Genomic DNA, 23,522 nt, shown 5'->3' with positions numbered 1-23,522 from the left:
CTTCGGAGTCTGTGTGCTTAGCCCCTATGTTAGGCTGCCTAATTACCAGCATTGCAACATTTTTTTTAGCCTCTGTACTTGCCAGTGTGTGCATGATTTCAAGTTCAAACCTTACAACCACGTTACGGGGTTGGCAACATTCTCCTTCCCATTCAAAAACCATCAACAGTTCCAGTGACCCAGAAGCAGGGCAGTGCAGCTATTAAGAGTTTCTGAGTTTGCATCCTGGCGTTGCTTCCTACTAGCTGGGTGACTTTGGGTAACTTAATTAACCTCTCTGTTTCAATATCCTCAAACGGAAAATGGGAGTACCGATTATACCTACTCCCTAGGGTTGTTTCTGAGGATCAAGTGAGAACAGGTCCATTTGGGTCCTTGAACAGCATCTGGCACAAAGCAAGCATCCCACAAACATCTGTGCTTTGCAAAGCCTGATGTCCTGACCCCACACCAGGCTGGCAGTTTGGATGCCCAGGATGGGGAGTGGGGCCGTCCTGGGTGGGGAAGCCGGGTGGGTGTTCCTCCCACTCAGTGGCCGGGGCCGTTCCACCCTGGATTGTTCCAGAGGCTCCCAGGTCTAGCTCTTTGGCTGCTAGAGTGCACGGGGCCTGGACGGCTTAGTGTGTCGGGCGACCCCCACCCCGGGCTGGGTGGCTGCACCCACGCCCCCTGCAGGCCTCAGGCTGATGCTCTGGTCCCGCTGCAGCTGAAGGACTGGGTGCAGAAGCTCCTGAGGACCCTCCGGCACCCGTCGCTGCCGCTGCTGGAGCTGCAGGAGATCATGACCAGTGTGTCGGGCCGCATCCCCGCCCCTGTGGAGAAGGCCGTCCGCAGGGTGATGGCCCAGTATGCCAGCAACATCACCTCGGTGCTGTGCCAGTTCCCCAGCCAGCAGGTAGGACCACACCCGCCAGGAGCTCAGCCCCTCGTCAGTCTGGACCTCCAGCCTCTCATCAGATCAGGCTTTGTGAGACCCACACCGACAGCCCGAGATGCTGGGGCCTAAAAAGAGTTTTCTCTCACGCCTTCTCTGCAGAATCCCAGCATTTCCCCCCAAAACAGCAGTTTTAGATGGACATAAGCAGTTAACAGTAGTCCTCGGATTCGGAACAGGAGTAGGTGGTTGGTGCGCATAGTCAGCATTTTCCAGAACTACACTGGCTGACGTAAGAGAGGAGATTGTGAGTTTTTCTCGCTGGTGTGTAGTGTTGATTCTTCCTCCTCGGGTTTGTGTAGGGTGACAGTCGTGGGGCTCTACGTATATATCATATTTTCTGAGAATGGAAGCCATTCCCGGGGAGTATCAGAAATCTCTAATAATTCTGCAATGACCTCATTTTGTTCTTTTGAGGGGGGTTGCTTTTATCAAGCATGTTAAAGGAAACCTACATCTGGAAGAGTCCCCTCTTTTTTATTTTCATGCCCTCGGTCTGGTGAGAAGGGCTTCCTTGCACCATTACCCTCCACCCATGAGTTAGTAATTTGGGGAGCTTGAGGTCAGTGTAAGTCAGCTTATTCCCAGCAGTCAGCTTCTAAGCTGGAATATTGTTTGGCCATAAGAAGGAATGAAATGATTCATGCTACCCTGGGGATGAGCCTTAAAAACTTGATTCTCAGTGAAAAAAGCCAGTCACAAAAGCTCACGTTGCCCAATTCCATTTATATGAAACGTCCAGAGTTGGCAGATCTGTAGAGAAGAGACGGTAGATTAGTATTTGCCAGGGGCTCAGGGCAGGGGTGAGTGACTGCCCACAGCTCTAGGATTTCTTTGGGTAGTGATGAAAATGCTCTAAAATTAGTGATGGTGGTTGCGTATTTCTCTGAATATAGTACAAACCACTGAATTAAATAGACACTTTAAAAGGAAGGAGGGGAATATGATAGCGTATGAATTCTAGCTCAACTAAGAAATAATGAAAACAAAGCTCTCGAGGACCCCAGTGGAGAATTGTACGTGTTGGAATCTTCTGGGAGTTTGTTATTGATGCAGGTTTTTCATTCGAGGTGTTTTTGTTGCCAAATACAGTATGCCAATAGCATTCAACCTAATTGTGAAAATAGGACCCATCTGGCATCCTCGTGCGCCCTGGTGTTGGAAATTCCCTTCTCCTCTTTCCCTGGAGTGTTTGTGAAGAGGGATGGTGTGAACATGAATAAGTCTTTGTGTGATTGTTGTCGTCCCGAACTCTTTAGTCCTCAAGCCACGCGTTGAGTGGGGCACACAGAGCTGTTTCTGGGGGGCCAGAGGGCTTTGGGTTAGGGTGTTTGAATGCGTGGGAACCTGTGGTGGGTCCTTCCAGTGACTGCTGTGTGGTGGACAGATTGTGTGGTTTGAGTGGCCAGACCTGTCCTGTTTTCCCGCTCAGATAGCCACCATCCTGGACTGCCACGCGGCCACCCTGCAGCGGAAGGCCGACCGGGAGGTCTTCTTCATGAACACCCAGAGCATTGTACAGCTGGTCCAGAAGTGAGTCCTGGGCCCTCCGTGGGATGTGGTGGTCACACTTTCTCATCCACGTGTTGCCCCAGGGTGCTGCTATCTGAAGGGCAGGCTCAAACCAATCGACAGTGCCTGGGGTCTGAGACCCCAGTTCCAGCCCTGGCACAGCCCTGCCTGACAGAAGAACAAAGCAACGTCCTTTACTTCCAAGTCTCAGTTTGCTGGTCTGTAAAATGGGAATTAAAAACACTTCACATGCTGAATCATTTTGCATTACCAGTAGATTAACTTTTGTAAAGTGCTAAAACACAGCAAGTCCTCATGGTAGCTTTGCTTATGAGACAGTGGAATGAAATGACTTAGTAAGCTGTAAATGATTATAGAAATTATTCTTGTGATTTGGGGGATCCTTGCAAAGGAGGAATTGGTAAAGAACTTGTTCAGTTGCTCAGTCATGACCAACTCTCTGCGACCCATGGACTGCAGCACACCAGGCTCCTCTGCTTCAGTATCTCCCAGAGGCTGCTCAAATTCATGTCCGTTGAGTTGGTGATGGTTAGATACCGTCTCATCCTCTGCCACCCCTCCTCCTGTTGCCTCAATCTTTCCCATCATCAGGGTCTTTTCCAATGAGTCAGCTCTTCACATCAGGTGGCCAAAGTATTGGAGCTTCAGCATCAGTCCTACCAATGAGTATTCAAAGTTGATTTCCTTTAGGACTGACTGGTTTGATCTTGCTGTCCAAGAGACTCTCAAAAAGTCTTCTCCAACACTACAATTCAAGCATCAGTTCTTCAGTGCTTAGCCTTCTTTATGGTCCAACTCTCACATCTGTACATGACTATTAGAAAAACCATAGTTTCAACTATACGGACCTTTGTCAGCAAAGAGATGTCTCTGCTTTTTAATACGCTGTTTGAAGTGAAGTGAAGTGGAAATCCCTCAGTCGTGTCTGACTCTTTGCGACCCCATGGACTATACAGTCCATGGAATTCTCCAGGCCAGAATACTGGAGTGGGTAGCTGTCCCCTTCTCCAGGGGATCTTCCCAACCCAGCGATTGAACCCAGGTCTCCCGCGTTACAGGCGAATTCTTTACCAGCTGAGCCACCAGGGAAACCCAATATGCTGTTCAGGTTTGTCATAGCTCTTCTTTCAAGAAGCAAGCATCTTTTAATTTCATGGCTGCAGTCGGCGTCCGCAGTGATTCTGGAGCCCAAGAAAATGAAATGTGTCACTGCTTCCACTTTTTCCCCTTCGATTTGCCATGAAGTGATGGGACCAGATGCCATGATCTTGGTTTTTTAAATGTTGCATTCTAAGCGAGCTTTTTCACTGTCTTCTTTCACCAAGAGGCCCTTTAGTTCCTCTTTACTTTGTGCCGTTAGAGTGGTATCATCTGCGTATCCGTGGCTGTTGATATTTCTCCCAGCAATCTTGATTCTGGCTTGAGCTTCATCCAACCTGGCGTTTCGCATGATATACTCTGTATATGAGTTAAATAAGGTGACAATATACAGCCTTAGGCATACTCCTTCCCAATTTTGAACCAGTCAGTTGTTTCATGTCTGGTTCTGTTACTTCATGACCCACATACAGATTTCTCAAGAGTCAGGTAAGGGGGTCTGTAGTCCCATCTTTGTAAGAACTTTTTAAAAGAATTTTAAGAACTTGTATTTTGCCTTTCATAGCTCTTGAGCAGGGAGAACTATTCTGATGATAGAAAGAACAGCCCTTTTGTATGAAAACCCTACCCAGCAAGAAAGTTTTGCCTTCTTGGACAGAATTCAAACATTTTCAGACTGGAGTGAGTTAATTCAGCACCTACTAGCCACGTGCCAAAAACTATACGAGGTGCAGAAGACAGATGGCTATAGGAAAATGCCCTTCTTTTCAGGGCACTCCTTGGTTTGTGAGGACTCATACTGACGATATAGGGTTGCAGTTGAGGAAGGAGATTTGCGTCTGGATTCCCCATAAAGTGAGAATTCCATAGCCAAGGGCTAATCCTTTCCCCAGAACTCTTCCAGCACTAACCCTAATCCATCCTTTTTCAGTATAGGACAAATGACCGGTAGGTATGAACAAATGATAAATGGATCAAATTCCCTAGCAGGTTCTTTTTTGTGTTAAATATAAATCTCAGAGGTATATCCTATATTGTGTGTGTGTGTGTTTTTGAAAATCACATTTGAACACAGGAGCCTTTTCGGTTCGTACTTTCCTTTAATGTCACTTGCTGCTGCTGGGGCAGTGCCAGTTTCAACTTTCCTGAAACTCAGCGTCCCATTCCTTATGTTCTGAAATGGTTTAGAAGAGGAAATAGTTTAAGGAACCTCCAGGTTACCATTTGGTTTTAAAAGGAAAGTGAAATGTACACAGGGATCATTTGGTAAATGTCTTTCAAGTTTTATTTTTCAAATTGTCTTTATCCATTGGATGGTTAATTGAAAATATTTGTCTTCACTCATTCATGCAAGGCTGACCCCATTCAGCATCCCAGCTCTGTGACTGTTTTTCCTTCTCTCTGGGAACCTCTGGTGAGATGTGTGACCTTGGGCAAGTCGTCACTGTCTCTGACTGGCAGAGTTAGCACAGATGGACCAACTCACGCATCCCTCCCAGACCTACGGATTAGAGGGTGCAGCCTCCAGATTCTTTTTAAAAAATATTTATCTATTTGTTTGGCTGTGTCAGGTCTTAGCTGTGGCACACGGGATCTTCATTGCGTCATGTGGATCTTTGCTTACGGCTCACGGACTCTCTAGTTGTGACGCACGGGCTCAGCAGTCCTGGTTTGCAGCCATAGTTGCTCCACAGCATGTGGGATCTTAGTTCCCAGATCAGGGACCGAACCCATGTCCCTTGCATTGCAGGGCAGATCCTCAGCCACTGGACCATCAGGGAAGTCCTCCTCCAGATTGATTATTAGTGTTTTCTCTTCAATGCTTTGGCCACCTGATGCGAAGAACTGTCTCATTTGAAAAGACCTTGATGCTGGGAAAGATTGAAGGCGGGAGGAGAAGGGGATGACAGAGGATGAGATGGTTGGATGGCATCACCGACTCAATGGACCTGGGTTTAAGTAGACTCCGGGAGTTGGGGATGCACAGAGAGGCCAGGCATGTCGCAGTCCATGGGGTCGCAAAGAGTCGGACACAACTGAGCAACTGAGCTGAACTCAACTCCTTTTTCAAGTATTGAAAGTCCTGCTGGAGACAGCAGGCACCCCAGGACACGGAGCTGGTCACTCAGCGGCCTTCTCCTCCTCCCCAGGTACCGCAGCGGGGCCCGCGGCTACATGAAGGCGGTGGTGTTGGAGCTCCTGCGGAAATACTTGCTGGTTGAGCACCATTTCCAACAAGGCAAGAGTCGCCACCCCAGGCACTGGTGATGAGTCCACGGGGGCTGGGGCCCGGAGCCTTACCCCACATGGCTTCTTGTCCCCTACAGCCCACTACGATAAGTGTGTGATAAACCTCCGGGAGCAGCTGAAGCCAGACATGTCCCAGGTGTTGGACTGCATCTTCTCCCACTCACAGGTGGCCAAGAAGAACCAGCTGGTGATCATGCTGATTGTAAGCAGGAAAAGGCGTCCTCTCCCCACGGTTGGACAGGGCTCCACCGGCTTTCCCTGGAAAGATTCTGGTAGCCAGATTTTAAAATACTTCATACCAAACTTTGTCTTGGGTCTTTCCTCTCTTATTTATTTCTTTCACCACGCTGCACAGCTTGTAGGATCTTCCCTGACCAGGGATTGAACCTGGGCCATGACAGTGAAAGCCTGGAATGCTAACCTCTAGGCCACCAGGGAACTCTCATCTTAGAAAACCATCAGCCTGGCCGTTGGACAGTGCCTGCGTTCCATGCTGTCCTTGGAGGCACAGGCCAGGGGAATGATAGAGACTGATGTCACCACCATTTGATAACACAAACCAAATCAAAATTTGGGAGGCAGAGAAGGTTGAGAATAATTTCCCATGAGATTTCTTCAGCACAGACCTGCTTGTGTGCTTGTGTATGTGTGTGAAATGTCAATACGTTAAACAAATTTTCTGATGATAGAAACAAAATGTGGGCTCATTCTAATTAGGGACATGCAGAGGTAGAAAAGAACGACCCCCCCGCCCCGGCCCCACCATCTGGTGACTGCCTGGAGAACAGCCTGGTGCGGGGGTGGGGGCGTGACGCCTAGGTATTCAGGGTCCCAGCAGTCACTGTTCTGTCTCAGTGGGTATTGAGGGAGCATCGACTCAGCCTTTCCTAAGCCCTTGTTGCATTTAGGGCGTAAGAGTAGATGCAAAGACTGGTCCCGCCCAGCCCTGGTCTCCAGCAGAAAGGTCCCTTGTTCCAGAAGCAGAGAGGAGGGTTGCCCATAGGAACTAGCATCCCTGCCTCGTTGGCAGGTTTCACCTCTATATCTTCTCTCTGGCAGGATGTCTCCAGGCCCTAGAGGCTCCCCCCATGCCAAGGCTCCTAGAGTTGGTTTGCACACCCGCCCGAGAGACTCATATAGCCCTTACTCTTTGTTCATACCTGCTTCTGTTTCCCCTCATCCCTCTTCTCTGAAACTGAGCCCCTTAAGTCAGGCAGAGACGTGCAGAGGAAAGCGTGAGAGGGCCTAAGGATAGGAGAACCTTGGGTTCAAATACGACTCTGCCTTGCATGTGCTTGGTAGCCTGGGGGCAAGGCACAGTGCCTCTCTGAGCCTCAGTTTTCTCATCTGTAAAATGGGTATCATATAGTAACTTCTCAGTGGGTGAAGGACATTTGAGGAAATGAAAGGGTCTAGCTGCTTGCCTGGCCACAGTAAATACTTGTTACCTGCTGGCCATTAATAGTGATGCAGGCAGAGACTTGGTTCTGTTTTCCCTTGTGCCAGGAGTTTAGGGCATGTTTTGGGGTGGATGCATGGGTGAGTGAAAATGCAGTGGAGAATGGTGGAGGTTTATGTATTAGACTGGGGAGGTTGGCGGGGGCAGCTGGACCCCCAGCCAAGGGCCAGTGAGTGCTGGCCTGTCTCCTTCGGGTGGAACAGAAGATTCCCTTGGATCTTGTTTCTGTCTCCCAAAAGGATGAGCTCTGTGGCCCAGACCCATCCCTGTCCGATGAGCTGACCTCCATCCTTGACGAGCTGACCCAGCTGAGCAAAAGCGAGCACTGCAAGGTGGCCCTCAGAGCCAGGCAGGTAGGCTGGCCGGCTGTGGTCCCTGCCGCTCCCGGGGCTCACGGGGCGCCATCCTCCACCATACCCAGCTCCCCGCATGCACAGCCTCTCTGCTGCAGGACCGGCCCTTGGCATCTTCCCTGAGGATGGCTCACCCCAGCCCCTCCATCCCCTCCATCCCCTCCCCCCACAGGTCCTGATTGCCTCCCACCTCCCCTCCTACGAGCTGAGGCACAACCAAGTGGAGTCCATTTTCCTATCTGCCATCGACATGTATGGCCACCAGTTCTGCCCAGAAAACCTCAAGGTGAGGCCACCTGCATCCTTCCACGTCGCACAGAGCACACGCCACGGCCCAAGTGGGGCCTGGGGGTGGGCAAGCGGGCTCTCCCTGCCCTCCATGGGTTGGCGCTCGGATGCAGGGCACAATCACAAGCACCAGTGGTTTAGTTCAGTGTGGCCGGGGCTGCCTGAGGGGCCCAGGGGCAGCTCTGAGAGAGGCTGGGTCCTACAGGATGGATGGCAAGGCAGCAAGGCGCTCTCAGGAGGCATGATGTTGAAACTCCACATGTGATGGAGCTTATTGGAAGCTGCGAGCACTCACATGGCTGGGTCTTGGCTTCATTTTCCCAGGGCCCCCTCTTCACCCCCTAAATCTGCCTCATTCACAAGCTTCCAGGCACCCCCTCTATGGCTAGAGCTGGGAACCCTGGGAACAGTCACCCCAGAACTGCCTGCACATTCAGATCTCACGGGCCTGGGGCCTGGCAGCATTTTGTGATAACAACACGACCAACCTACCTTCCCTGCCGCTACCCCTCCCCTCCTCTGACTGCTGGTTGGAATTTGTTAGCATTCCCCTTTCCTTCTTCGTTTCCCTCTCCATTTCCTGTAGAAATTAATACTCTCAGAAACAACCATCTTTGATGTGCTGCCCACTTTCTTCTACCATGCTAACAAAGTGGTTTGCATGGCATCCTTGGAGGTAAGTGAGTGAGAGGTCCCTGGAACAGCTTCTGTACTGACCAGTGCCGGTCCGGGCATCCGCTGCCTGCACTCCACATGCCTGACCCTGGGCCATGTGCCTGGCAAACATGATCTCAGCATTTTCTCTCCAAGGTAGGTCCTTTTACTTACACCCATCTCACAGAAAAGGGAATGGAGGCTCAGAGAGGTGAAGCAGCTTGCTCAAGGTCACACAGCTAGGAAGTGAAAGAGCCAGGATTTGTATCAAGTCTATCTTAGTCCAGTAGCTCAGTTGGTGAAGAATCCACCTGCAATGCAGGAAACCCCAGTTCAATTGCTGGGTCGGGAAGATCCGCTGGGAAAGGGATAGGCTACCCACTGCAGTATTCTTGGGCTTCCCCGGTGGCTCAGCTGGTAAAGCGGGAGACCTGGGTTCGATCGCTGGGTTGGGAAGATCCCCTGGAAAAGGGAACAGCTACCCACTCCAGTATTCTGGCCTGGAGAACTCCGTGGACTGTGTAGTCCATGGGGTCGCAAAGAGTTGGACGTGACTCGGCGACTTTCACTTCACTGTTGTAGTCCAAAGTTCTTGCTGGTAACCCCAGCTGTCTTGTGTGTTATTCCAGCCTCCTCTGGCACAGGCACAGTTAAATACTAACCCCCCAGGGGCCAGGTCCAAGGCACTTCATCTAAAGTTTTGATTCCTTGAGCAACGAATTATGGCAACATGTGAAAGTTGTCTACCAGGGAAGCTCATTAGATACTTGGTGTCCAGAGTTTTATTGAGAGCTGGTCACATATGCACCAGAGAAAGCGATGGCGCCCCACTCCAGTACTCTTGCCTGGAAAATCCCATGGACGGAGGAGCCTGGTAGGCTGCAGTCCATGGGGTCGCGAAGAGTTGGACATGACTGAACGACTTCCCTTTCACTTTTACTTTCATGCACTGGAGAAGGAAATGGCAACCCACTCCAGTGTTCTTGCCTGGAGAATCCCAGGGACGGGGGAGCCTCGTGGGCTGCCGTCTCTGGGGTTGCACAGAGTCGGACACGACTGAAGCGACTTAGCAGCAGCAGCAGCACATAAGCACCCTCTGCTTGGCACGTACCAAAATTCCAAACTCCCAGGAAGAAAACATATGCTCAGCATAAGTCATACTGTTTGCTTAGTTAATGCACCACCAACCATTCTTCTCTGGGAATGGTGGGAACCCTCCCCAAATCCAAGTTCTCACATGCTAGCCAAGGGCCAGCCTTGCAAGCAGCAATTTCAAAGGATAGCAGTTAATCCCCAGATTCCCTATCCAGTAAAAAAATTCCCAATGCTTAGTCTTCAGAACTATGCTGTCTAATATGCTGGCCACGTGTGGCTTGTGAGCACCTAAGATGTGGCCAGTCTGACTGACCTGAGCTCTAAGTGTAGGATACACACTGGATTCCAAAGACTCAGTATGGAGAAAGAATGGAGAATATCTCAATTTTTAAAAAATTGGTTGCCTGTTGAAATGATAATATTTTAGTTATTAGGGATGAAATGAGGTATGTTATTAAAATCATCTTTACCTGCTCCTTTTAAGTGTCTACTAGAAAATCTCAAATTAATTTAAAACTGCCTCCGTGGCCTGTGTTATATTTCTACTGGACAGCATTACTCTGTAGCAGGAGTCAGCAAACTATAGTCTGTGGGTCACATCTAGCCCCCTGCCCAGTTTTGTAAAGTCTTGTTGGAACCCAGCCACGCCCACACATGTACATATTGTCCATGGCACAAACTCGTGGCTCTCACGGTGGGAGCTCGGAGTCTCACCTACTGGACCATCAGGGAAGACCCTGCAGCAGCAGAGGTGAGGAGTTGTGATTTGTGATGAAGATGATGTATTCCGCAAAAGCCTAAAATATTTGCCACCTGCTCTGTTGCAGAGGAAGTAGCATCCTGAAGAGTGAGCACATTTACTCTTCACTGCTTTCAGTTCAGTTCAGTTCAGTCGCTCAGTCGTGTCCGACTCTTTGCGACCCTATGAATCGCAGCACGCCAGGCCTCCCTGTTCATCACCAACTCCCAGAGTTCACCCAGACTCACATCCATCGAGTCCGTGATGCCATCCAGCCATCTCATCCTCTGTCGTCCACTTCTCCTCCTGCCCCCAATCCCTCCCAGCATCAGAGTCTTTTCCAATGAGTCAGCTCTTCTCATGAGGTGGCCAGAGTACTGGAGTTTCAGCTTTAGCATCAGTCCCTCCAAAGAAATCCCAGGGCTGATCTCCTTCAGAATGGACTGGTTGCATCTCCTTGCAGTCCAAGGGACTCTCAAGAGTCTTCTCCAACACCACAGTTCAAAAGCATCAATTGTTCGGCACTCAGCCTTCTTCAGAGTCCAACTCTCACATCCATACATGACCACAGGAAAAACCATAGCCTTGACTAGACGGACCTTTGTTGGCAAAATAATGTCTCTGCTTTATAATATGCTATCTAGGTTGGTCATAACTTTCCTTCCAAGGAGTAAGCATCTTTTAATTCCATGGCTGCAGTCACCATCTGCGGTGATTTTGGAGCCCAAAAAAATAAAGTCTGCCACTGCCTCCACTGCTCTGCTTTAGGGATCATGTTTTGGGCTTGTCTCTGGGCTTTCTCAGGTGCAGTCTGTGCTTCTGTCTCGTTAGGTTTACGTGCGGAGGGGCTACATCGCCTATGAGCTAACCAGCCTGCAGCACCGCCAGTTCCCAGATGGCACCTGTGTGGTGGAATTCCAGTTCATGCTGCCCTCCTCCCACCCGCACCGGTACAGAGTGGTACCCACCTGGGAAGGGGGTGGCTTTATGTTTCTTTTCTCTCTGACCACTGTAATCCTGTCTCTGGAGGCACCCAGCAGGGATGTCTGGGAACCGCTGGGGAGACATTAGGCACGCCATTCCCCAGCCTGGCGTCTCCATGTTTCCATTCTCTTTTCAGTAGCATGGAGATAACCCCATGCCTGCCTCCTAACTCTGCACTGTCTGGGCTGGTAGCCGCTACCTCCCTGTGGGATATTGAAATTAAAACGCATCAAAACTAAATTAAAAATTCAGGTCCTTGGTCACACCAGCTCACGTGTGACTTGCGGCTGCCATATTGGACATTGTGGTTCTAGAACATTCCATCAATGCAGAAAGTTCTGTTGGACAAAGTTGTCCAAGACCCTGATGAAGAATGAGGCACAGACAGCATTTAGGCCCGTGCCTGGCACACAGAAAGTTGATGACTGGTGAGGATCCCTTTGATGACCGTGGCGGATACTGTTGTTACTGTCCGATGGCCTGACGTGTGTCAAGTCCTATGCTAAGAGCTTTCACACTCTCCTCTATTCAGCTTTATTCCCCATCCCACAAAATAAAGATTGTCACCTTTGCCCCGCTGAGAGAAAAGGGGACTGACTAGGGGCTTGGGATCATTTTGGGGTCCGTGAGAGATGTGGTATAAGAACTTTTGAACTTGCGCCCTCCTGAGGAGGCAGTCTTTGCCTTTGTTTGTGTTATTTATTTGGCTGCACTGGGTCTTAGTTGTGGCACAAGAGAGCTTCGGTCTTCATTGTAGCACGTGGACTCTTTAGTCGTGGCATGTGAACTCTCTGTTGTGGCACGTGGGATCCAGTTCCCTGTCCAGGGATCAAACCCAGGCCCCCTGCATTGGGAGCGCAGGGTCTTAGCCACTGGACCACCAGGGAAGTCCTAGAAGTCTTTGCCTCTGGAGCTCTTTGTTGCAGCAGTTCAGTGCTGCTCGGAAAGAAGACTGGGGTAGTCACTCACACTTTGTTTCTTGGAAGAACCCACATGAGTGTCCTGGTCATGGTCTGACCCTTACTATGTATAGACACACGGCATTATTATCAGTCAGGGAGACACTGAGAACCCTGGAGGGCTTCCTTGACCACCTCAAGCCCTTGCTGTTGCTGTGAGCTAGAAGGGCCAGGAGCTTACGCGGGACCTGTGGCCTCAGCTGCCCCACGGCCCTGTTCTTCCAGGCCTCTGGGAAGGTCACAAGGGGTGACATTTCACCCCCCGCCCCAAGCCAAGCCTGACTGGACCCTCCACACCTGTGTCTGTAAAACTAGGTGTATTGTGACCATAGGGGAGGTCAGGTGAGAGACCAGCAGGACTGAGGTCCAGGCCCCTGGTGTGCTGTGCATGGCCAGAGGGGGATCTCTCCCCCTATCCCTTCCACCTCCGATTCTAAGCCCCCCTCTTTCAGAAGACTCTGTTGTGGGGCTGGCTCACCGAAGCTTCCAGGGCAGGAACGGCTCTTGGGGCTGGATCTGCAGGCGGCTCCCTCACCCCCCACCTCCCACCCCCACTGCAGGATGACCGTGCCCATCAGTGTCACCAACCCGGAGCTGCTGAGACACAGCACGGAGCTCTTCATGGACAGTGGCTTCTCCCCCAAGTCCCAGCGAATCGGGGCCATGGTCGCCTTCCAGAGATTCGAGGATTTCGTCAGGTACCCAGCGGGGCTCGGTATCCCCAGAACACCCCAACCACAGGGCCTGAGCGTGCTTCCCCTGAACCCCAACCTGTTCACTGCACAAGCAGGTGGGGGTGGCCTGGACACATGGCTCAGGGACTTAATAATAATAGAATAATATAGCATCAAAAGTGTGAGTTTTCATGTCAGCACCTCCTGCTTTTGAATACTGTCTCACCCTGCTTCTTGACTATAAGACTCTGAACAAATGCTTTTTCTCAATACCTTTGTTTTCTCATCCGTATAAGGGGTACAAGAGGACTTTACTTCATAGGGTCACCATGAGATAATACATTAAAAATATTGTATTTAAACCGTTATTAGTATGTAGATAACATGTTCAGAAATGTCAGTATCATTCCCCTTTTAAAAATATTTGTGTATGTATCCAACCATGTTGGGTCTTCGATGCGTCATGCAGGATCTTTTACTGGAGCACACGGACCCTCCAGTTGTGGCACGTGAGCTCCACAGCACGTGAGATCCTAGTTCCCCGACCAGGGGTCAAAGCCACAACCCCTGCGAGGCAGATTGTTAACCACCAGCCCACCAGGGAAGTCCCCGTTGCCCTTTCTCAGCCTGCCCCTGTATATTATGCATCATGCTTGGATTATCTTGTATCTTCACAACAGCTTTGGGAGGTGTTGCTGCTGCTGCTGCTAAGTCGCTTCAGTCGTGTCCGACTCTGTGCGACCCCATAGACGGCAGCCCACCAGGCTCCCCCGTCCCTGGGATTCTCCAGGCAAGAACACTGGAGTGGGTTGCCATTTCCTTCTCCAATGCCTGTTTGTTATCCTCAGTTGACTCAGAGAAGTGAGATGAGATTGCAGGACTCTCCCAGCCAGTAAAAAAGGGACCCTAGCCATGCCCCCAAAGTATTGGAACCCTTTCTTCTACTCACCATCTCAAACCACATAGGTTCATTCTTCTTTTGGGGGAAGACCCCATCACTAGTGCCTCGGACCTAGTCAGGAACCACAGGAGCTCTGCACAGACTTGGATGCGCTGGCAGTGTGGTGGTTGGGAAAGAGGGAGAGTCCGGGTCTGACCTACGACCTCGTGGGGCAGCGGCCCCTCAGCCCTCCCTCTCTGCCCCGCACCCCTAGGAACTTTGATGAGGTCATCTCCTGCTTTGCCAACGTGCCCAAGGACACCCCCCTTTTCAGCAAGGCCCAGAATTCCCTGTACTCTGAGGACGACAGCAAGGTGAGGATGTGAGCAGGGAGCAAGCCAAGGAGGGGCGGGCTGGGGGCCCCGGGCCCTTCTACTTGGTTTTCTTGGCGACCCCCCCTTGGTTTTCTGTCCCAGAGCCTCCGAGAGGAGCCAATCCACATCCTGAACGTGGCCCTCCAGCACGCGGACCACCAGGAGGATGAGCAGCTGGTGCCCATTTTCCGAACATTTGTGCAGTCCAAGGTACATTGGGCAGCCTCTGGGTTTGGGTCCCTGAGAAGGAGGAGAACCGTCTTGATGAGGTGTCCATGTGCCCGAGTTGTCTTGAGAGCTTCAGAGCCGCAGGCCTGGCTGCCCACATCGGCTCTGCTTTGCCCGTGACCTTGGGCAGAGGAGGCTGAACAGGCCAGAAATTCGGCTTCTCCCTGCAGTAACACGGGGGTGGCGTTTCTCTCCCTGGGAGTTGCCGTAATAAGATGACACAGTATATACACCACCTTATGCAGACGATACAGTCAGTAAATGGTTTTGGAGCTGAGGGCAGTGTTTTCATTGGGATGAGCCAGAGAACTCGCTGTTGTATTTACTGGTTTTGGTTACACGGGGTCTTTGTGGCCGCGAGCGGGCGTTCTCCATCTGTGGACAGCGGGGGCAGCTCTCCAGCTGGGGTGCTCGGGCGTCTTGTTGCAGTGGCTTCTCTTGTCGCGGAGCACAGGCTCAAGGGCATGAAGGCTTCCGTAGTTGTGGCTCACAGGCTTAGTTGCTCTGCCGCGTGTGGGATCTTCCCCAACCAGGGATCGAACCCCTGTCCCCTGCACTGGCAGATGGATTCTTTACCACTGGGCCACCAGGGAAGTCCAAAACTCCCAATTTTAAAATGGTCACTTACATTAACATCCATTTATGCAGATAACTGGGTTGGTTTTATAAACATGTGGTGTCATGTATAATAATGTGTGTGTGTATATATTTTAACAGCTGTATTGAACATAGTTTACGTACCATACCGTTCCTCCATATAAAGTATGCACTTCAGTGCTTCTTGGTACCATAGTCCTCTTTTCTGCAGTTTTGTTTTCCTTCATTTCAGTTTCCCATGGCCAACTGTAGTCCAAGAACATTAAATGGAAAATGCCAGAAGTAGGCAATTTGTCAGTTTCAAGTCACGTGCCATTCTGAGTTGCTATGAGGAAATATTACACCATCCTGCTCAGTCTGACTCAGATGCGAATCATCCCTTTGTCCAGCGCATCCACCGTTTGTCACTTAGGAGGTGGCTGGGTTGTCCCATCAGTTGTCATGGTATTGCAGTAGTTAAGTCACCTGTATTTTATCTAATTATGCCCCAAAGTGCAAGAGTAGTGATACCAGCAATTCAGATATGCCAAAGAGAAGCCATAGGGTGCTTCCCTTAAATGAAAAGGTGAAAGTTCTTGACTTAATAAGGCAAGAAAAAAACGTGAGTTGCTAAGATCTACAGTAGATTGACTCTTCTAGCCATGAAATTGTGAAGGAGGAAAAAAGAAATGTACCCTTAAACTGCAAACATTATGGCCACAGTGAGTGATAAGTGCTTAGTTAAGACAGAAAAGGCATTAAATTACAAGAAAATATTTTGAGAGCCCACAATCACATAGCTTTTATTACAGTAAATGGCTATAATTTTTCTATGTGGTTAATCTCCTATTGTGGGCTTTCCTGGTGGCTCAGGAAAAGAATCTGCCTACAATACAGAAGACCCAGGATTGATCCCTGGATCAGGAAGATTTCCTGGAGAAGGGAATGGCAACCCACTCCAGTATTCTTGCCTGGAGAATTCCATGAACAGAAGAACCTGGCGGGCTACAGTACCTAATTTGTAAATTAAACTTTATTGTAGGTATGTATAGGGGAAAAAAAAAAAACAACCTAGTATATATAGGGTTTGGTATTATCCATGGTTCCATTCATCCACGAGATCGTGGATCATATCCCTGGTCAGTAAGGAGAGACTACTAATATATTCATAGACTTGTGTAACCATCATTACGGTCATTTTATTTTAGAACGTTTTCACCACCCCCACCAAAATACCCCATACCCATCAGCAGCCACCCCATTTTCCCTGAACTCAACACCCTTTTCCCTGCCCTCGAAAACCACTAATCTACTTTCTGTCTGTGAATTTGCTCATTCTGGGTGTTTCCTATCAGTAAACTAAGTGGAGTTTCATACAATATGAGGCCTTTGGGGACTGGCCTCTTTTACTTGGCGTGTTTTCAAGGTTCATTCAGGTAGCAGTAACGTGTCAGGGCTTCATTCTTTTGTGTGACCAACTATGATCCTATTGTATGTTTGGTTTTTAATGCAGAAGAACATCCTTGTGGAGTGTGGACTCCGAAGAATCACATTCCTGATTGCCCAAGAGGTGAGTCCAATGCTCGGCGCATCTGAGTTCTTCACATTCTTCAAGACTCGGTGCCATTTATTTGAAGTTTGCCCTGTAGATTGGGGTGGGAAAGATCAATGGCTAAAGGAGAGATGGCTTTCCAAATGATTTGTTCTAGCAGTGGACTGGGTAATGGTTAAAAATCGTAAAACAAGTCTATAAATATTTAAATAAGTCTTGCTTGACTTAATTGTCTTTCATATGTCTTTTTCTGCAGAAAGAATTTCCCAAGTTTTTCACATTCAGAGCAAGAGATGAGGTATGGTGAAGAGCAATGAAGTGGTTCTCTCTTCCCTGGGATCTTTGATATTCAGGAAGAATATTGTCCCCAGTCCTTATGATCCCTGTATTCTAGAAGTGCAACTTAAGTGCAGACTCCAGCCTTCCTCTGGGCTGGTATTTCCAGTGAGAGCCCCACGTTTGTATATGGGCCTCAGACCTCACATTTCCCACCCTTTCAGCCTTTGCTATACACGTTTCTGTCTTACCTGGAGAATTTTTATACTTGCTGCTGTAACTCTGTAAGACAGGTCTCCCACCCTCTTTTGTTTATATTCTTCTAGGACAGTGGTTTGCAAACTATGGCTTGCAGACTGGTTCCCTGTTTTTTAGGGGTCGATTGGTTGGTTTTTGTTTTGTTTTGTTTTTGCCATGACACACATGGCTTGAGGAATCCTAGTTGTCTGACCAGGAAACGAACCCAGGCCCCCTGCAGTAGAAGCACAGAGTCTCAACCACTGGACCACCAGGAAATTCCCCAGCCCCCTGTTTTTATAACCAAAGTGTGATTGGGACACAGGCTATACTCATTAATCTCTTGCTGTCTCCTATGGCTTTCTGGCTCCAGCAGTAGAATCAGGCAGAGTCGAGTACGCTCAGCCCTCCAAGTCTGCAGTTTCCACATCCATGGATTCACCCAACCACAGGTGGAATCTCTGTGATTGGTCTTATCCGCAGACACAGAACACATGGCTTCAGAAGTCAGACTGTGGCTGTGACCGACTGTGTACTCCATCGGTTCTCTGGCCTTTTGAGAAAAAGTTTGCTCATCCCTGTTCTAGAAAAGGCAATCTTGTTCCCAGCACAGACCCAGCCTCCAGCAAACAGTATTTTAATCTATCCAGAGCCTCGCTTTACTACTTAAGACCCATCCTTCCTTTAGCCTCTTCAGTTAAAACTCTAGCACCATCAGTCGCTTCCTTCTGGGGACCAATCTCCTCAAGGAAACCAGGGCTTAGGGACTTCTTGAGAAGTACTCTGTGTCGTGGCTCACAGAAAACAGCCTGGTGGGCCTCAGGTGCTGGGGATTCACTGGGCTCCCCCAGGGCTGAGAGACTTGCACCACACAAGACCTTCCTCTCTGCTGGACCTTCAGGAAATCTCAACTCTCCAATCTCTCGAGTTCATGGTTAGAGGACACTATGACTGCCTCATTCCTAAGCACTAAACCTGCTGCGCCAGGGGGCATGCAGGACAGGGCGCGGATCAGCGGGCATGCCACCTCAGTGTCCAGTTCCACGTGGGTCTGTGTGTCTGTCTGTTTTCTCTCCCTGGTCGGCCCGCAGTTTGCAGAAGATCGCATCTACCGTCACTTGGAGCCAGCCCTGGCCTTCCAGCTGGAGCTCAGCCGGTTGCGAAACTTTGACGTGACCGCCATGCCCTGCGCCAACCACAAGATGCACCTGTACCTGGGCGCCGCCAGAGTGAAGGAGGGTGCCGAGGTCACGGACCACAGGTTCTTCATCCGGGTCATCATCAGGCACTCGGACCTGATCACCAAGGTTGATGTCAGCGGGAGTTTGTGTCTCCTTGGGGGCCAGCCTTGCTGGGATTGAGTCCCACTCGGGGCAGGGCCTGGGCTGCATGCGGGGATCGCAGGGTGAACGGGGCACCCACAGCCCTGGCCTTGTAACCAACAGTCCAGTCTAGAGGGGGCAGGAGGTAGATAGTGGCTTATTTTCATGGGGTAACGTGCAGATTCTTTCTTCCATCCTGGAGATGTGTCTGCATGAGAGAATCAGGAGGATAGAAAAGAAAGGTCCTGGTAGTTAAGGGCTTTTTCTGTATTTGTTGATTGAGTGCACCTTCATGTCCCATTGTTTCTCTCATTTACAAAAGTAATTCATGACTATCCTGTGAAGATTGCAAGCAATACTGAAAATACTTCCAAAAATCAAGGAGAGGCTTTCCTGCTGGTCCAGTGGTTATGACTCTGCTTCCAGTGCAGAGGGCACAGGTTCGATCCTTGGTCTCGGAACTAATATCCCACATGCAGCGTGGCTTGGCCAAAAAAAAAAAAAAAGAAATCAAAGAAAAGGACCCAGAATCCTGCCACTCAGGGGTCAGCCCTGTTGGTGACCCTTTGTGGGCCTCATTCCATACGTGTATTCGAATTGGGTTGTAGGTAGAAGGTTCCAGATGGGAGCTCAGGCTGGACATACCATGTGAAGACTTGGTTTTTACTGTGGACCTCCTTCTGTGTTAATGAAGGTGATCCCCTCCCTGCAGTTCCCTAGCACGGAGGTATCACATGTATGTAATGTTTTTAAAGAATCCTCTAGCGATGAGTGCTAAGCTAATCTCAGTGTTTTCCTGCCCCAGGTGTTCTAATAGCTTTTATGATTATCCAGGTAAGTGCAAGTCACTCAGTTGTGTCCGACTCTTTGCGACCCCATGGACTGTAGAGTCCATGGAATTCTCCAGGCCAGAATACTGGAGTGGGCAGCCATTCCCTTCTCCAGGGGGTCTTCCCAACCCAGGGATCGAACCCGGGTCTCCCGCGTTGCTGGCAGATTCTTTACCAGCTGAGCCACCAGGGAAGGCCAACAGACCAGGAGATGGTTGCCATTGAAAAGATGGTTTGTTTGTCACCCACAGATCCCAAGGGGAGGGGGCACTCTGTATCATGGGGACCACGTAGGCAAGTGCCAGGGCTGCTCAGGAGGCCGTGCGAGGGGGGATTCATGGACAGGGGCCTTTATTGTGGGTTTCGCAGGAAGGACCAGGTGAGGCAGATGGGCAGGCTTGGCAGTGGCTGCCTTGAGTGATTTCAGCAGGCTCTGAACATAGAGGCTGCCTCTAGTTGTCTGATGCCTGGCCCTGGGTTAATTAGGGCCCGAGGACAGTAGCCTGGAGCATGATCCTGATGAGGAGTAGTGGGGTGTGGACCGTGGATTGGTTGGATTGGTTGGTTTGCCTAAAAAGCGGGCTCATGGGTGAGTTGTTTACAATATCCCGGAAGAGACTTTAAGACCCCTCTGGGGTCAGCACAGCAGAAAACACAGAAAATAAAAGAGGTGCCGAGTACACGAGTCGGCCTTGGACATCTCTTTGCCTCTCGAGGTGGGGCTCTGCTGTCTTACCGGGCGCACCTTTTGGAGGAGGGGCTGTTCTCCCCTCTCCCTAACTCTCTGAGCCCTGCACCCCTGGCCTTAGCGGTTGCCCCCTCCCGCTTTTACAGGAAGCCTCCTTCGAGTACCTCCAGAACGAGGGCGAGCGGCTGCTCCTGGAGGCCATGGACGAGCTGGAGGTGGCATTCAATAACACCAGCGTGCGCACCGACTGCAACCACATCTTCCTCAACTTCGTGCCCACCGTCATCATGGACCCCTCCAAGGTCTCCCCTCGGCCGGCGGGGCTCTCAGCAGGCTCTGGGGGTTCACCTTCCCTGGGACCCTCCTGCTTTGGGGTATTGTCTCCCGGTGTGTGAGACCCCAGCTGCAGGGTGCATACGTGCGTGTCTGAGCCTCGATTGCTGCAGGTGGAGCACAAAGCTTCCATCAATTAATTCTAGAGCCATATTCCAGCCACCCCCCTGAGGACTGTCCCTAAGGATGTTCCCCCTCCGTGGGCATGCTTCACTTTTCAGGACATGCGGATGCCCAGAATGTCCTCTGCAAAACAGAGCTCTGGCCTCTCCCTAGTTCCAGGCTCTGTCGTGGGCTGCCGGTGGGTCGGGGAGTGGGTAAGAACCTGAGGTCTGTGGCTCAACCATCCTCCATGGCTGGCTCCTCCACAGCTGGTTCCTCACAAGAAGGCAGAGTTTGTGGTGGTGATTCTGGGATGAAAGAAGTCCTTTCAGTCCATCAGCTTGGCATGTGGGGTGGGGTGCAGAGGCTCATGCTGACTCCCCAGCTCCACCAGTTCATGTCGTTCCCAGAAGAGAAAATGCATAGGCTTGGGATACATGACGGAGAGGAAGACATAGGAGCTCTAGTTCTTACCAGCCTCAGTTTCCTCCTCTGTCAAAAATGCTAGCCTCTCTGGGTAACTGTGGGGACAGAGTGAGACACTGAGCTAAAATCAAAGATGCCTTTGCGTCTTATCAGCTAACAGTGATACATGCAACAGACTACCGTGCTGTATACACGCAGTGCATCTTGCATTCGGTGGATTTCACCGTTCTGTCATCGTCAGAGCGAGAACGGTTACGAGTGTGCGCAGTTTAGGTTCTGAAATTGAACCCCTGTGGTTTGCGGCAGATCGAGGAGTCGGTGCGGTCCATGGTGATGCGCTACGGCAGCCGGCTGTGGAAGCTCCGCGTGCTTCAGGCTGAGGTCAAGATCAACATCCGTCAGACCACCACCGACAGCGCCATCCCCATCCGCCTCTTCATCACCAACGAGTCAGGCTACTACCTGGACATCAGCCTCTACAAGGAAGTGACGGACCCCAGATCTGGGAACGTAAGGCCGGGCTGGGTCACAGAAGTCGCGTCAGAGTGGAGGCCCGAGCCCCTGCTCCGTGTCCGTGGGTCTGTGTCTGCTTCAGGAAAGTTCATTTGTGTCAGATGTTAGAGTCTACACAGAAGTGACACCACGTGGTGTCTTTCTGACGTACTCCACTTGGTATGCTAGTCTCTAGGTCCCTCCATGTTGCGGCCAGTGGCGTTATTTTGCTTGTTTTTTGTGGCTGAGTAGCATTCCCTCTTGGCATTTTCATTGAGGCAGGAAGAAATAAATTGAGCAGGAGTGTGGTTCTCTGAGACTTGCCTCCCTCACTCTCTCTTTCTCTCTTTCTGGTCCAGATCTTGTTTCACTCCTTTGGCAGCAAGCAAGGCCCCCAGCATGGGATGCTGATCAACACTCCCTACGTCACCAAGGATCTGCTTCAGGCCAAGCGATTCCAGGCCCAGTCCCTAGGCACCACCTACGTGTATGACTTCCCAGAAATGTTCAGGCAGGCAAGTCCTGGGACTGAGACTCAGTACTGCCCGGGGTCCCCCTTTAGAGACTCCACCAGCATCCACAACCACCATTCTCAGTTACTTTTCCAAAGACCTCACTCTAAAAAACAGTCTGCATGAACGAAAAGAAACTGATATTGGGAATGACTTCATAGTATGTTTTTCTAAAACAAGACTTATTTCATCCCAGTGGTAAAAAGAAAATAATATAGAAACTTTGGACAACAAAGGAGAGTGGAAGGAATAAAAAAGAAACTCCTAGTTCCGTATGCTAAAGACAGATTGCTTACCATTTCCTTCTGGTCTTGTTAATGGATATATTAAATACCTGCTATAAGCCAGGCACCATTCTAAGGGTGGCTAGACCGTGAGGAAGAGGATGGGGTCACTACCTTTGAGGAATTAAAAAAAAATAATGTTTTATGTTTTTATGAATTTTGAAGTATGCACTGGATACAGACTCTATACTGGGTATTTCCTTCAAGCATGTTTTCTATGCCTATATTTTTTTACGCAGAAGTGCCTTTCAAGGAGACTGACCACACTGGCACTGGTGATGAGGATGCCTTTTACATCCTCTCCGTTGCCTTGTGAATGACGTTCATGAAACTGAGACTGTGGACAGGAAAGCATCAGTGCACTTCAGGCATGAGATGCGGGGTAGTAGGAAAAGCTGCTCTTTAGGGTCAGGAAGTCCTGGACTTGAATCCCAAATCTGTCCTTTTCTTCCTGTTTGTCCCCCAGGCAAGTTCCTTCACCTCTCGGGGCCTCTCTTTTCTCCTCTGTTCAATGAGAATAATAATTAGTACCTACCTCCCAAGGTTGTAGTAAGAAATACATATTAAGTATTCAGTAGAGGACACAACTGAGCGACTTCCCTTTCACTTTTCACTTTCATGCGTTGGAGAAGGACATGGCAGCCCACTCCAGTGTTCTTGCCTGGAGAATCCCAGGGACGGCGGAGCCTGGTGGGCTGTCGTCTGTGGGGTCGCACAGAGTCGAACACGACTGAAGTGACTTAGCAAGAGCAGCAGCAGCAGCAGCAGCAGCAGCAGCAGCAGCAGCAGCAGAGGCTATTTTAATAAATGGAAACTTTTATGATTAAGAATGTTATTGTCTGTATCCTTCTGCCTTGGACATCATGGTCCACAAGAATAAGAAACAGACATATCAAAAATAAATCCATCCACTTTTCTTTTAGATAAAGAAAGAGTACTGTGGACAACCCATAAATTTGAAAGCAGATGAAAAGGAATATTTCCCAGAAACATACATCTTATCAAAACTAACTCAAGAAGAAATAGAAAATATAGATTATAAGCATTAGTGAAATTGAATTACTCCATCTGTTCTATCTTAAAAAAAAAAAACTGGAGTTCTTGATCAATGCATTAAAATAAGAAAAAGAAATAAAAGATACAAGAATAGAAAGAAGCAAAGTGGTGTTTTTTTGTAGATGATAAAATGCCTATACAAGTAATCCAAGAGGATTTGAAGAAGCAGCAAGATAACACAGCAAGATTACTAGGTACCAGTGCATGCCTGTTCACTCAGTCATGTCCGATTCTGCAACCCCATGAACTGTAGCCCACCAGGCTCCTCTGTCCATGAGATTTTCCAGGCACGAATACTGGAGTGAGTTGCCATTCCCTTCTCCAGCTAGGTCAG

General features: G+C 49.8%; 1 protein-coding gene across 4 annotated transcripts in view; it reads left to right on the top strand.

Annotated features, from left to right (window-relative positions):
- The window catches only part of ACACB (acetyl-CoA carboxylase beta), a 132,744-nt gene that overhangs the window by 83,571 nt on the left and 25,651 nt on the right, over positions 1-23,522 (top strand). For 3 of the 4 annotated variants that reach the window (XM_060401291.1, XM_027956647.2, XM_060401290.1), the window contains 17 exons: positions 707-895; positions 2,367-2,467; positions 5,716-5,804; positions 5,893-6,017; positions 7,514-7,627; positions 7,800-7,913; positions 8,502-8,591; positions 11,235-11,353; positions 12,907-13,044; positions 14,175-14,274; positions 14,377-14,484; positions 16,592-16,648; positions 16,887-16,928; positions 18,235-18,450; positions 20,130-20,285; positions 21,151-21,354; positions 21,696-21,851. In XM_060401291.1, the coding sequence (XP_060257274.1) occupies positions 707-895; positions 2,367-2,467; positions 5,716-5,804; positions 5,893-6,017; positions 7,514-7,627; positions 7,800-7,913; positions 8,502-8,591; positions 11,235-11,353; positions 12,907-13,044; positions 14,175-14,274; positions 14,377-14,484; positions 16,592-16,648; positions 16,887-16,928; positions 18,235-18,450; positions 20,130-20,285; positions 21,151-21,354; positions 21,696-21,851 (2,118 nt within the window). The other variant, XM_060401292.1, reaches the window with a different exon arrangement.

Source organism: Ovis aries, chromosome 17 (assembly GCF_016772045.2).
Source record: "Ovis aries strain OAR_USU_Benz2616 breed Rambouillet chromosome 17, ARS-UI_Ramb_v3.0, whole genome shotgun sequence".
Taxonomy (NCBI): Eukaryota; Metazoa; Chordata; class Mammalia; order Artiodactyla; family Bovidae; genus Ovis; species Ovis aries.
Note: the sequence above shows the minus strand (reverse complement) of the source record. Positions and strands in the feature narration are given on the sequence as shown.